The 15,213-nt window shown below is 46.0% G+C and overlaps 1 protein-coding gene across 2 annotated transcripts in view; it reads left to right on the forward strand.

Moving 5' to 3' along the window:
- Positions 1-15,213, forward strand: part of LOC146208315 (cytochrome P450 2J6-like) — a 41,242-nt gene that overhangs the window by 12,605 nt on the left and 13,424 nt on the right. For both annotated transcript variants that reach the window (XM_084592678.1, XM_084592684.1), the window contains exons 4-6: positions 9,084-9,190; positions 10,667-10,968; positions 11,824-11,936. In XM_084592678.1, coding sequence (XP_084448804.1) covers positions 9,084-9,190; positions 10,667-10,968; positions 11,824-11,936 — 522 coding nt within the window. The remainder of the gene's footprint in view (positions 1-9,083; positions 9,191-10,666; positions 10,969-11,823; positions 11,937-15,213) is intronic.

The raw sequence follows: 15,213 nt of genomic DNA on the forward strand, positions 1-15,213 counted from the left end.
GTCATGCGAAAAAGATTCAAAAGCCTTAGCAAATCCAAAACAATGCAGTCCACAACAAAGTTAGCATCCAGAGGTCAGAAAAGATCATTAGTGAAAAGGAGGAGTTGCGTTTCACACGAGAAAAGTCTTTGGAAGCCATGTTGGTATGAACTAAAAACGTTGTTAACTTCGAGGAAAGAAATAAGGTGAGAGTAAATTATGTGCTCAAGAAGTTTGCAGGGTACGCTCGTTAGTGAAATGGGCCTATATTTAAGTGCTGAAACAGTGTTACCTGATTTATGTTAAAGAACTACCTTCCCCACTTCCAATCATTGGGCATGGAACAACTCTGCAGTGACTGTATAAATATTTCACAGAGAATCAAAGATGAGCATGTAGCAGTACTTTTCAAAAACTTGCATGTTGTTCCATCCACACCCGAGGAAGCTGAAACCTTCTGTCTTTCAATTAAACATGATACGCCAACAGAATCATGGTTATCGGATGCATAGGTAGAAAGTCAGATATACAAAGATCAGGGGAACCGTTCAGAGATGTAGACGAGAAACATAAAACAAAATATTCGTTCAACACTTTGTAGCTTTCCCTCTCGGTTATTGGTGCGTTGCTATCATCGGAAAGGCCTACTATATTCGACTTATTCCCGCTGACCATATTCCAAAATTTCTTGGGATTTTCTTTCAGAAGAGATGGTAAGGTGTGCTGGTAAAATTTCTTTTTTCATATGCAATGTTTTTGTATTCAGTATTAGCGGCAGCGTAGACGTACCAACGTTCGGCCGTTTGTGCTGCTTTGCCCGCCGAAATAGTCCTTTCTTCTTGTTCAGTAGGCGTCGCAAGTACGCATTAAACCATGGGGCATGGGAGTTAGATTTATTGCGTTTCTGAGGGGCGAATTTATTAATTAAAAATTTCACTTTTTCTTTGTACAAATCCCAGTTGTATTCAACACTGTGGGTGTGAAAACTTGGAGCGATTAAATTCATTAGTTCAGGATTTATAGAGTCAAAGTCTGCATTTTTGTAGTCAGAAATAACTTTTAGCCTTTTCATAGTGGAAACAGAAGTTCGCAGATCGAAATAAATTAAGCGATGATCACTTAAACCAGGCATGCATCTTAAACAGGAAACAAGCTCAGGTGTGGTAGTGAGGATGAGGTAAAGGGTCTTAGAAGAGTGATGTCTAAATCGCGTAAGCTGGAGAACAAGCTGCTTAAAGTTAAAATCAAGGCAAAGGTTTATGAAGAGAGAGCACTCAGATGAACTATCTAACGTAGGAAGAGAGGCATGCCCATTAATGGCTGGATAATTAAAATCGTCAAGAAGAAAGAGCGGCCTTGAAGGAAACTGCACACTTAACTCGTTTAACATGTCATGTAGATCAGAACAAAATGTCATGGACGAAGTGGGTGGGCGATAACACACGCAAAAAATAAAATCACTATATCTGAGGGTGACACGCGCATACACTATTTCTAACGGTGAAGCGATATCTAGAAGACAAGATCTCAGACCATCACGCACAGCAATCAGTACCCCGCCACCAGTACGCAACGGGATCCAGTAAAAACGTCCCCGGAGAAAACGTCCGCGGAAAAAATGTCCCCGGAAAAAATGTCCCCGGAAAAAATGTCCCGAAAGAAACGTCCCCGGAAGCTGGTGGTCAGCTCCTCTTTTCCCCGCAAACAAAGTGAAGACGAGGCGCTGTCACTGGGTCTGGGATATCCGGTAAAAACGTCCCCGGAGAAAACGTCCCCGGAGCAAATGTGCCCAGAGAAAATGTCCCCGGAAGAAACGTCCCTATTGGCGAAGTAGGAAAAAATGGTCCCGGACGGGGCTGTAGTCTTGCGCTATAGGACGTCACCTTTCGGCTTGGAATTGACCGCGAACATCGAACTGATGCGGGCATTCATGACAAAAAAAAGTTATGGCAGCGGTAATACCCAATGACAGCGCGTCGTGTTCACTTTGTTTGCGGGGAAAAGAGGAGCTGACCACCGGTTTTACCGGAGAAGCTTGGAGCGATGCTTTAATATACCATCATCACCCTTATCACAATTCTACACCAGAACGGTTGAACCTCGTCACCAGAAGGTCTGGAAAGTAATTTTAGTGACGTCTTCCGCTTTGGCCAGTTCCCCGATACTACCATACGCCGATCCGCTTGTACCTTTCTAAGTGGGCAGTGTTGCCAAACTTATTAGCCTGCCATATATGATAGCTTAACGAGCTGCGTACCTCAGAACCTCGCAACGTATAAAAAGTCAGATGGCTCTTTCACCATGCTTTTACACAGTTCTTGTAAACATTTCGGCCCCCAGAGGACGCAGGTTCCAAACGATGATTACATTTAACTCAAAGCCAAGTAAGAATGGCATAAAATGTGTTGTCTTTTTTTCATGTTAGTTCCGGAAGAATTTTTTTTAGGGCCGGCTTTGACCTTGGGGACGTTTTTTCCTAGTTGCCGCTTCATCAAGGGACGTTTCTTCCAGGGACGTATCTTCCGGGGACTTTTTTGCCGGTGACGTTTTTGCCTACACCCGTACACAACATGCGGTCACAGCGAAAAAAATTTGAAAACACTCTCACATTCGAAGATTTCATCATCTGCAATATCCCTCTTCGGTTAAGATAACAATGTCGGCTGAACATGTGTCAATAACCGAAGACAGATCGTCACTTTTGTTACAGACACTGCGTACATTCCAAAAAAGAAGGGAAACTGGTTTTGCTACCGGGCGTGTAGGTAGCTAATGCGATGAGCTAGTAGCGTATGAAACACTCGTGGTATTGTCCATGGAATTCGAAACAGACGATTAGCCTCTGTTAGCGCTAGAACGATTGTCGGCAAGATCGACTTCACAAACACGATCGGTCGATATGACGCTATCTGGATTCTGGAAGCGGGTCTCGTACAGCTAGGTTATGCCTCGCGGACACCAAACTATAACAAAGCGACATTTTAAAAGACTTAGTCATCCTTTCGATCGCACAGCACCTCAAACATGCCACATCGCTTTGTTCTGGATCTATTTAACACACACACACACACACACACACACACACACACACACACACACACACACACACACACACACACACACACACACACACACACACACACACACACACACACACACACACACACACACACACACACACACACACACACACACACACACAAATTATTTACGGCATTGCAGCATTGGGAAACACCTAGAGGTGTCAATTACATTCGATCCAACATATTCAAAATCAAACTTTTCGCATCTTTACCAGCTGTAGGTCGTACCGTGTTAATGTTCTGCCTTTGCTTTATATTAATGGACAACAAATTGTCTTTTAACTCTATAGACTACTGTTTATTGAAGAGTTCTAAGCGTAGTAGATTCTCAGCTCGGAAAAATTATTGCTACCTAATATTTTCGTCAATTATGGAAAACGAAGTTCTTGTTTCTCATGCACTTATCTATGGAATAATTTACCCCTGACTTTAAAATTAACGACGTCTTTGTCTATGATTAAATCTAGTTTAAAGAATTTATCTCTGCACGGATAAATAGAATGAAGAGCTTATTTTACCTGCTTGTAAATTTTTTTTTTCAATCGTTCAATACAAATTTTGTCTTGCCCGTTATTTGGTTTGAATCATGTACTGTTATATTCTTCCTCCTCCTGTGCTACCTGTATGAGCTTTTTTAATTAAGGTTCTGATCGTGTTCGCTGGACGATATTTTGATTGCATATAAAATTTTGATATATAAAATATTATATATAAGAGTGTTACATTATACTCTTATCATATGTTTGTTTTTCTGACATTGTTAACCTATTATTTCATTGCCATTTTATGTAATGTTTCTCTATCAGCACAAGCACTGTTTGTTTGTTTTTTACTAGATAACTAAGTTTTATATCTTGCTGCTTGTTTGTTATTTAGTTTAGTATTAATCTACCGAGGGCCCCATGACAATCGTTTGCTGAAACTGATGTATGTATATATATATATATATATACCGGGTGTCCCAGCTAACATGAAACAAGGGTTACAAAATAATATATTTGAGGTAGGTCAGTGAAACCAGTTGCATACAACTACCAGCCTGCTTGCTCACTACAGGCAATTTTTTGTTTTGCAATTAGTTAATTGCAAATTATTTTAATTTTTCTAATTTAATAAATATTCACCTTAGACCAAAAATGTGAATTGGAAAGTTGTAGAGCACCTTCAGAAACCCCCATTCCATTAATTGCGATAAAGAAAGTCTCAAGTGTATCTTTTTTTCCGGGCTCAAAAGAAAGCCCGCGAAATACAAATAATACCACGTGACTAGCGCATTTGAGCGCAGCGATCGTGGTGCTCTCAGTCGTGGTTTGAGCGAACGAAATCAGCTGCGGCCGTGACCCGATGGTCCCGCTGCAGCGGCAGGCAGAAATGTTGGCGATGGTTGGAGCGAGCTAGAGCTCGCCCGTTGTCACCGCGATCTTGGCCAGGCCTGTGCACCGCAGCAGCCTACATCACGACAGGCGGATGACGATAAAGAACCGGCAAATGAAGGTGCAGCGCTAATTTTAGTCGAGTCACATGTCATCTCGCCTCTTTACCCAAGCCTGTATGCGCAGATTCAGTGGCTGATACCTTATCGCTCATCCGTTTGCCGTAAAGTTCGCTGATGGGAGAGAAGGAGGGTTTGTTAGAATCTCGGTGGTGTCGGCTCGCCGCTCTGGGTGCTACTTGCACCATCACGTGGGCCGGTGGTGGTGGTAGAAAACATTTATATAGGACAAATACAGGAGGTTATGCGTGAGCTGACCCTGAAGGGGCCAACCCTCACAAACACTAGGTGGAGGTCCCTAGTTCGGGACCCCAGTGGCGTCTGCCGCCGCTCGGGCTCGCCCGACTAAGGCCCGTTGGGCCTTCAGGTCGGAGCAGCCGAGCAGGGTCGCCTCCCAGTCCTCCCGGGTTGGGTTGGGGTGAGGGGGGATAGCCGGATTTGAGGGGCAGGCCCACACCATGTGGTAGATGTCCGAAGACACCACCCCACAGTGCGGGCAGCTGCCAGAGAAAGCAGGGTCGAAGTGTTTTAGAGCTGCCGGGCACAGCAGTGTGTTTGTATAGAGGCGGAGTAAGAGCCGCTCATCCGCCTTTGAAAGGCCTTTACATGGGCGGGGGTAAAGGCTGTGGCTAGATTGGTAGTAAGCTACGATATCTTTGAATGTATAAGCCGGATTAGGATCAGCGTCCTGGTCGGAGGGGGAGGAGGAGGAAACTTCCCGGAGAGAGAGCGCGCGGGCGGCGGCGTCGGCAGCCTCGTTTCCAGCCAGCCCCTGATGAGCAGGAGCCCAAATAATATATCGGGTAGCGGGGTCCCCAATGTAGGAGCTATTTTGAAGTATTCGGTAGGCTAGATAAGGCGTCCAGCCCTGTTCGACATTCCGACAGGCCCCTCGCGAGTCGGAAATTATATATTTCGAGTCAGAGTGGGAAGCAGCCAATGCTATGGCGACCTCCTCCGCATGAGTTGTGTTGCGGGCCCTGAAGCTAAGACCGTTGACTGTTTTCGCCTCGTGGACGACTGCGGCCGTGTACCACCCCCCATGGTGCGGGCCAGAGGCGTCCACATAAAAAACGCCGGGTTTAGAACCATAATGGCGTGCCAGGGCTTCCGCCCGCGCCAGGCGTCTGCCATCATGGTCTTCGCGTGCCATTTTGGCGGGAAGAGGGCGTACGCGGAGGGCGCATCTCCACGGCGCTGGAATGCGTGCCCGTTCTTCCATAAGTGTCGTATGTTTGATGTGGAGCCGGGCAAGAAGGCGGCGGCCCGACTGCGTCTGCGACAAACGCGTATATTGATTTGTGAGGTGCGCTTCCCTCAATTCCCTGAAGGTGTTCACCATTCCCAGTGCCATGAGGCGCTGGTTTGAGGTAGTCACCGGAATATCGAGGGCCCGCTTATAGATTTTGCGGAGAATGACCTCGAGGGCATCCTCATCTTGCTTCCGCAGGTGGAGATATGGAGTCGAATAAAGGATTCGACTGGTTACGAAGGCGTTTGCCAGCCGCAAGGCATCCTTGCTTCGTAACCCCCCGCGTTTATTGGAAACCCGGCGGACCATGCGGCCCACCTGGTCCCCCACCTTGCGGAGTTTAGCCAATGTGGTGTCTGGCTTGCGGTGTTGGTGAATGAAGAGTCCCAGTACTTGGACTTCTTGTGTTTCTGGAATTGGACCTGATTGAAGAGTAAGTTGAATTTTAGTAGTGCATTTTGGAGAGGGGCGGATGTGCACAAATTCCGATTTCTGTGGGGAGCATTGAAGGCCGCAGCAGCTAGCATAGCGGTCTACTATAGTCGCCGCCTGCTGCAGGCTGGCCTCAATGTCTCCAAGTGAGCCCTGTGTAGCCCACAGGGTGATGTCGTCGGCGTACAGAGCATGCTGCACGCCCTCGACAGCACCCAGCTGGACCGGCAGGCGCATCATGGCCAAATTGAATAGCAGGGGAGAAAGCACTGCGCCTTGCGGCGTTCCCCTGGTACCTAGGGGGAAGGGGCCGTGTTCGTTATCCTGAATGCGGATGTAAGATTGGCGGTCTGTGAGGAATTGGCGGATATATTGGAAGGCACGGTGGCCACAGTTGGTTTGACTTAAATGAGTGAGAATAATATCATGCGTTACATTGTCGAAAGCCCCCTTAAGGTCCAGGGCGAGTACGACCCTGTCGTTATGAGGGCACTCGAGGGGGTCAAGGACTTCCCGATGTAGTTGAAGCAAGACATCCTGTGCGGATCTGTGTGGGCGAAATCCGTACATGGTGTCCGCGAAGACATGTTGTGTCTCAAGGTACTCAGACAACCGGTCCCGCACCATCGTCTCCATAAGTTTGCCCACACAAGAGGTAAGAGAGATGGGGCGAAGGTTGTCCGTGTTTATTGCTTTGCCGGCCTTTGGTATGAATGTGACCACAGCGGTTTTCCAATCAATGGGGAGTGGCGTATCTCCTCGCCATATTGCATTGATGTAGTCCAATAAAGTGGTATAAGCTGAGTCGGGAAGGTTAGCTAGTAATTTAACAGTGATTTTGTCCCGGCCAGGTGCAGTACCACGTTTCATTTTGCCCAGGGCTGCCCGTAAGTCGTGGAGCTTAAACGGCTGATCAAGCTCAGCGTTCTCAGAGCCTGCATAAGAGTACGCCTGCCCACGGGTGTCCTGTATGTTGCACAAATATCGGTCCCTGAGTTTGTGCGCGAGTTGTGTAGTATTACCAGAGAAGGTGTGGATTACACGCTGAAGATGTTTTTGTGTTTCTCTACGGGTCTGAGTTGGATCAATGAGGGCGCGAAAGAGGCGCCATGTGTTTCGGCTGGACATTTGACGCGCTGCCGTGTTGCACCTATCCACCCAGTTAGAGTCGGCGAGCTGGGCCGCATACTCACCCGCTCGCTGGGTGAGCTCGGCAATTCGAGCTTTAAGGTTTCTGTTATGTTTCTGCCGGCGCCATCGGCGGACGAGGGAGTGCCGAGCTTCCCAGAGGTGGAGTAGGTGGTTGTCCACATCCGATACCACCTCTGAAAGCTGAATCTGAGTTTCGGTGGAGCGAAGGTGTGAAACCAAATGCTGGGACCATGAGGTGTACCCTTGCTCTGTAATGGATGTTGTGTTGTCGAAATTTTGTCTGAATTTCGTCCAATCTGGGAGACGGGCTTGTGTTGTGGGTTTAGAGAGTGGGCGAGTTCTGATTGTGGTATTGATAATGCAGTGGTCGCTGCCGAGGGTTTCCTCGGTGTTGACCCAGTCTGCATGTTGGATGTTATAAGTAAAGGTGAGGTCCGGACAGGTGTCCCTTGTCACGGAGTTACCAAGTCGGGTTGGGTGGACGGGGTCAGTGTGAAGAGTGAGGCCCAGCGTGGACGCAAGCTCCGCCAACCTGCGCCCTCGCTTTTCTTCACGGTGGTAGCCCCAAAGCCGACTGGGGGCGTTAAAGTCGCCTACAATCAGAAGGGGGTCTCGACCCGCGACTCTCAGCGCTCGGCATATCGGCCTGCCGCTTTCACGGGGCAAAGGAGACACGGCCGCAGCTAATTTCGTTCGCTCAAACCACGACTGAGAGCACCACAATCGCGGCGCACAAATGCACTAGTCACGTGGTATTATTTGTATTTCGCGGGCTTTCTTTTGAGCTCAGAAAAAAAGATACACGTGAGACTTTCTTTATCGCAATTAGTGGAATGGGGGTTTCTGAAGGTGCTCTACAAGTTTCCAATTCACATTTTGGTCTAAAGTCGATATTTAATCAATTAGAAAAATTAACATAATTAGCTAATTAAGTAATTGCAAAACAAAAAATCGCCTGTAGTGCGCAAGGAGGCTGGCAGTTGAATGCAATTGGTTTCACTGACCTACCTCAAATGTATTATTTTGTATCCCTTGGTTCAAGTTATTTGGGACACCCGGTATATATATATATATATATATATATATATATATATATATATATATATATATATATATATATATATATATATATATATATATATATATATATATATATATATATATATATATATATATACATATATATATATTTATATATATATATTTATATATATATTATGCACATTCCCGGCCATAATAATTATGTACGGGGCACGCCTCGGAGATAAAAGAAGTTTCTCACGCGCAACGTATTGAATATTAGGAAGTGCCTTACACATCCATAAGCACATGCCAATGCTGGGCTCATGTAGGGTGCTATATATAACCATCGCATCTTGTTTACGGAAGGCATGGAACATTTTCAAACGTCAGAATCATGCTCCATAATATTATGGCCGCGCCTGTACCTCTTAATATGCTCCAAACGCATTCGACTCTCTCTCTCTCTCTCTCTCTCTCTCTCTCTCTCTCTCTCTCTCTCTCTCTCTCTCTCTCTCGCGCGCGCGCGCGCGTAGCCTGTGTAGTGCATTCTGATCTCGAGCACTTTCGTTCCATACCACGATCTTTTCTTTAGCACGCATATTGTCTTCAATCAAGCGTTATACGAGCACAGGAGAGCATTTTACGCTACCCGCTTTTATTTTTCACACAGCCCTCATTGTTCTGAATGGGCCACTATGGAGGGAGCAGCGGCGATTCTCGCTTAAGACTTTCAAGAACCTGGGAATGGCGTCACCTCTGATGGAGAAGCATATATGCGTAAGTCTCGTGGCGATTCCGTTGCCGTGGAACCCCACGGCAACCAGAGTTTCCTCTTTTTTTGTGTGTATCAGTGGGAAAAAGGTGCAGTACACAACGAGCACAAGATGTACGAAAGCGTCATATTTTGCCTCAGCGGCATGCTCTTGAGGGCAGTGCGCAGATGGAAGAATTTTGCTAAAATAATAATAATAAATAATAAATGGTTCTCAGGAAAGGAAAGGCGCAATATCTGTCACACTTGTTCTGTGGACACCTGAACAGCGCCGTAAGGGAAAGGGTGACGGTGGAAGTGAAAGTGGAAAGAGAGAAAGGGTGTCATGGAGGAGGGCTCCAGAGTAATTTCGACCACTTGGGGACATTTAACTGACTGATTTATTTATTTATTTATAGCAAGGGAAAGGAGCAGTAACTATCTCACTTGTTTTCTGTGGACACCGCAACCACGCCGTAAGGGAAGGGAGGAAGATGGGAGTGAAAGTGGAAAGAGAGAAAGAGGAGCCGTAGTTTTTAACGTGCACTGACATCGCACAGTGAGGGGTAGGGTGGCAGTTCTTGGTCCTACGGGGCTGGAACGGTAGGTCAACGCCGCTTGCGGCGGGGCTAGCCAGCCACCGATTTTGTCTGTTTTAGGCCGTCATTGCACCCGCCACTGTCTCGGTGGTGGACGACGGCTGTTGTTGCGGCGCGCGTCTTTCTCTCCCTAGTCCTTTTCCTTTCTTCTCTATTTTCTCTTATGTCCGCACGAGGCAGCGGAGGTGGCTCAGCTACAGAGCCAGTAGCAGGCCCGTGCATCTTTTCCTTCTTCCTACAGCCACAACAACAACGACATCGCACAGCACACAGACGCCACTCCGTTTCGCCTCCATTGAAACGCAGCCGCCGGCGGTCGAGATCGAAACCGTATTCCGCGCGCGTGCACAGACAGAAACCTATTGTTCTGCTTCCATCGAGAACAGCGCCGTCCGACCTGGCTATATTTATAACTCATGCTGATAGCGTAAAATGGGCTAAATACACATTGTCCTGAATTTTCTCCATGACGATTTCTCACAATGCAGAGAATATAAAAAAAGAACTGAAACTGTGAGCGTGAGTGCACTGATTTCCTTAATGCGATCAGTCATTTGCTGTTCGTGTCACAATTTGGTGATAAACTGTACATAAAGTTCTGAAATTTACTAGTTTAAACATCGTAATTTTTCATTTAGAAAAAATATGGTTAAGGCAAACCCTCCTTCCGACAGCCAGTTCATGAAAGAAGCATAATTTCGTTAGAAACCTCAGTAAATGCAAATACTGACCAGTGTAATTCAAAGTAAAATCTTTTACTTTAATCTTTGTAACTTTATTCCTCTTTGAGTTCCCCTTCATTGCTCATGCTTTTTAAAAGAAAATGCGAGTGCAACGCAATTTTCTCTGCAGCCGTGTACTAATTATTATAACTGTTTACCTGAAATATTTACCGCCCCGCAGGAGGAAGTTTCGCACTTAACACGCGAGATGGAGTCCTTCAAGGGCAAGCCCATGGTGCCTACACCCTTGCTCACACCAAGCACGTCCAACATCATCTCGGCGCTGGTGTTCGGCCGGCGCTTCGAGTACGGTGAACCGGAGCGCCTCTACCTGGACAAGCTGATCGAGGTCATCCCCGCGCTCGCAGCTCAGGTGTCAATCTTCAACTTCTGCCTGTGGCTCCGAAAGCTGCTCGTCTTTTTCCACCTGGGCGCCTGCTACAAGCTTAAAGACGCCCTCGTCCGCAGAGAGGAATTCGCCGAGTGAGTGACTTTTATTTATAAAACAGTCTGCTTACGGGACATATATGCACTATACCTCCGCAAAGGGCGACAAAGACGGTGCGTGTCTTTTGTGCGTCCGTAAAACTTTGTTCATTCATACTAGTGGTCACACATGCAATTACACAAGAACATTAGTTCTGCATTGCTTCAAAGTTGAATAAATTTTGTTACCAACGTTCGAAAAAGAACATTACATAATCAATTCATGTAATATTATGTAATGTTACCCCACCGGGGAGGCGCAATGGTTACGGCACTCGACTACTCTGCCCAAGGATGCGGGATCGAATCCCGACCTCGGCGGCCGCTTTTCAACGGAGGCGAAAAGCAAGACGTCTGTGTGCTGTGCGGTGTCAGTGCACGTTAAAAAACCTCAGGCGGTCGAAATTTCCAGAGCCCTTCACTACGGCGTCTCTCATAGCCTGAGTCGCTGTGGGACGTTAAACCTCACAAACCACCCTAGTGGTTGAAATTTCCGAAGTCCTCTACTACGGCGTCTCTCATAGCCTGAGTCGCTTTGCGACGTTAGACCCCACAAACCAACCAAGTGGTTAAAATTTCTGAAGTCTTCTACTACGGCGTCTCGCATAGCCTGGTCGCTTTGGGACGTTAAACCCCGCAAACCAAACCAAACCAATTTATTCTGGCGTCGCCTCCTTGGTAGTGAGCGCGGTCTGCGGTAACCCAGTTAGGGGGGACTCACATGTCTGTGCAACTGATCTGCAAGAAAAAAACTAGAACATAAAAAAATCCAGAAGCAGTTTTTGATAAAGCTTTTCAGCGCGTTTGCTAGTAAGCGTGGAAGGATTTACGTATTTTATTTCATTGTTGCAGTTCCAAAATCAGCATGCACCAGGACACGTACCAGGATGGCGTGGTCCGGGACTACATCGACAGTTTTCTCGGCGAGATGAAGCAGGAAAACGGAGAAAGCAAGAGGTTTACACGTAAGCGATCACCCCCCGACAGCGCATGTACGTGCTTAAACCGAAAAAAAAAATTACTTTGCGCTTGAGCTCAAAATCATCTTTTTTCAGCAATTTGTACGGTGAGATATTCGATGCTAAGCAACACGTAGTCACGGTGTTCTGTACAGCAAAGCGTTGTTACGCTATATAAGAAACAGCTCCTGACGTTAATTCGTTTTTCTGTAAGAGAGCGAAGAGATTTGGTGTCATTTAAATAGATGCCAAAAGCGTCACCAACAGCATGGTGTATGAGGAGCGCCGTCGTGGATGGCTTCGGATGTACTTCGACCACCCTGAAGTCAACGCTCAGGCTGTCTCTTTACTCCAGTGTAGGCTCTGCAGTGCTCTACATTTCTTTTTTTCGTTTCACCTCCTTCGATATGCTTTGGCCACCGGGTTTAAACCCACCATTTCATGCTCAGCAGAGAAGCACGCTAACCAAAGTGCCACCAAGACGGGTGACTTAAAGAAGGCAATTTCAATAAAATACGCACGTAAATTGCCCTCATATGACGGCTCTTGCGTTAATGCCAATACATGTCATTACATTACATTCTTCGCTATAATATTATGGTGTCAAGTTTCAGCGATCAAAGACTTGTCACGTCCTACCTGAAGAAAATAAGGAAGTGATTTTCGCTTAAATTGGCCAATACCACTGATTCACTTCTGCATGGACCGAAGAAACCATCATACTTTTCAACGAAGTGAGTGAGAAAAGTTCAAACACTAGCCTTGCTTAATGATATTTAGGCCACGTCTATACATGCTCAGAATATTTCTTTTCAGTGCAAAAATATCAATCCTATATAGTTTCTTTTTACAAGTGCGCTAGAGAAGACCTGTAAATGCGAAGCGCAAGAGCTTCAATGTACACAAGCAGGGAAAAATTGTTATTTTCATAACGGAAGAAAGGGAAGCGAGGAAGCAAAATTGAGAGAGGAGCAATCAAAAATTAAAGGCGATGATAGCATAATATACTGAGTCTCACATATCAAACATACAGTCTGTTCTGACCTGGTTTTGTTGTTGTTGTTTGGAATTAGCTTTGAAATTAGCTTTGGAATTAGAAATGGAATGAATAGAACCAAAGTCTCGCTGAAATTTTAACGCATCAGATCATTTCACAACATGGTCCAAGACACAGTCGTCAGCACGTAGCCGAACTTTGCAGGTGATGTCAAGAAAAATATGATTAATATAAATGAGAAGAAGTGGTCCCAGGAAAGACTCCTGTGGCCACCTGAGAAGATAGTTACATAATCTGAGTGACAATCATTAATTATAATACACTGCATGCGGCCCTGGAGATAACAATGAAGCCAGTCGATGAAAATGGGATACAGATCAAGAGAACGTAATTTATATAATAATAGCACATGAGGCACAGAATCAAAATCTTCCTTAAAATCTAGAAATACACAATCTATTTGATAGCCATGGTCTAGAGATGAAAACAGATCATTACTGAACTCAATCAAGTGAGTAGTAGAAGAAAAACAATCTGAAACCATGCTAGACTGCTTTGAATGTCACAAGAGTCATGGAGTTTTATGACTGCGCCATAAATTATATGTTCCAATGTTTTGCAGCACACACTAGTAAGAGAAAAAAAAAGTGGGTAATAACAACAGAGCTTTCTGAATGCCTTTTATGCACAAGGACCACATTAGCATTTTTCTAGGCATTTGCCAAATATCCCGAATCAAGAGATATATGGAACAAGGTGACTAATTAATGAATAATTACATTCTAGCATGATTTCAAAACAAAGGTATACGTAAACCGTCAGGGCCACCGGTAGATGTGTTCCTGATATTGCTAGGCAGATTTGATGCACTTTGATGAGCGAACGTCAATTCAGGCATGGTTTTGGTGACAAATTCAATAGTTTTAGGAAGTTCTCCGATGTACTCATCATCAGCCGGACTATAACCACTGCAGGGCGAAGGCCTCTCTCATAGTCCTCCAATTAACCCGGTCCTGAGCTAGCTGTATCCACTTGACCCCTGCGAACTTCTTAACCTCATCCTCCCGCCTAACTTTCTGACGGCCCCTGTTGCGCTTTCCTTCCCTTGGAATCCAATTTGTTACCCTAAGCGACCATTGATTGTTCTCTCTTCGCACTGCATGTCCTGCCCATGCCCATTTATTCTTCTTGATTTGCACTAGAATGTCGGTAACTTGAATTAATTATCTGACCCCCTCTGCACGCTTTGTTATCTCTTAACCTTACACAGACCTTTTACATTAGGTGTGCAGGTAGAAATCATTAGTGGCCAGTTGAGCATCGTCCTTGTCTACACGAGCGCGCGTAGACGAGGATGATGCTGCACTGGCAACTAATGACGCGCGTGCATAGACAAGGGCGATATGTGTGTGTGTGCGTGTGCGTGTGTGTGTGTGTGTGTGTGTGTGTGTGTGTGTGTGTGTGTGTGTGTGTGTGTGTGTGTGTGTGTGTGTGTGTGTGTGTGTGTGTGTGTGTGTGTGTGTGTGTGTGTGTGTGTGTGTGTGTGTGTGTGTGTGTGTGTGTGTGTGTGTGTGTGTGTGTGTGTGTGTGTGTGTGTGTGTGTGTGTGTGTGTGTGTGTGTGTGTGTGTGTGTGTGTGTGTGTGTGTGTGTGTGTGTGTGTGTGTGTGGAGGGGGGGGGGGCCTATTCTGCGAATTGTTGTCTATTCAGCTGCTGTTTCATGTCGGAAGACATATTCGCCTATCACTTCCAGTGCATCGCTACCTAAACTGCTCTTCTTTCCCAAGGCTGCCGAACTTTACCTTAGTCTTCTGCATACTGATTTTCAAGCCTATCGTTCTGCTTTTCCTGTCTAGGTCCTTAGTCATTATTTGCAGTTCATCTCCTGAGTTCCTTAGCAAGACAATATCATCAGCGAATCACAGATTAGTGAGGTATTCTCGATCTACCCTTATCCCTAACTGCTCCCATTCCAAGTCTGAATACTTCCCTTAAGCAAGCTGTGTGGTAGGGTGATTACGCCATGCAATTGAAGGCATACAAGTCGGTTCGGATCCGTGACACTTAAAACGACTAGCCGAAGCATGCCAATTAGGCAGCGACATGTTGCGACACCACCCGGACCACTGCGCAAGAAACGACGACGTCACAATTTTTAAATTTGACACCATAGTGAGGTCCATTAGTGATTCCCAGGAGCGAATGGCGTCCCATAGGTGATAAGGGTGCATAACCATGGCACAGGAGTAATACGTTATGCATACTGTTGTCCCCTTCGGCGCTATGG

This window comes from Amblyomma maculatum, chromosome 1, assembly GCF_055883805.1.
Source record: "Amblyomma maculatum isolate TAMU_Amacu chromosome 1, ASM5588380v1, whole genome shotgun sequence".
In the NCBI taxonomy this organism is placed as follows: Eukaryota; Metazoa; Arthropoda; class Arachnida; order Ixodida; family Ixodidae; genus Amblyomma; species Amblyomma maculatum.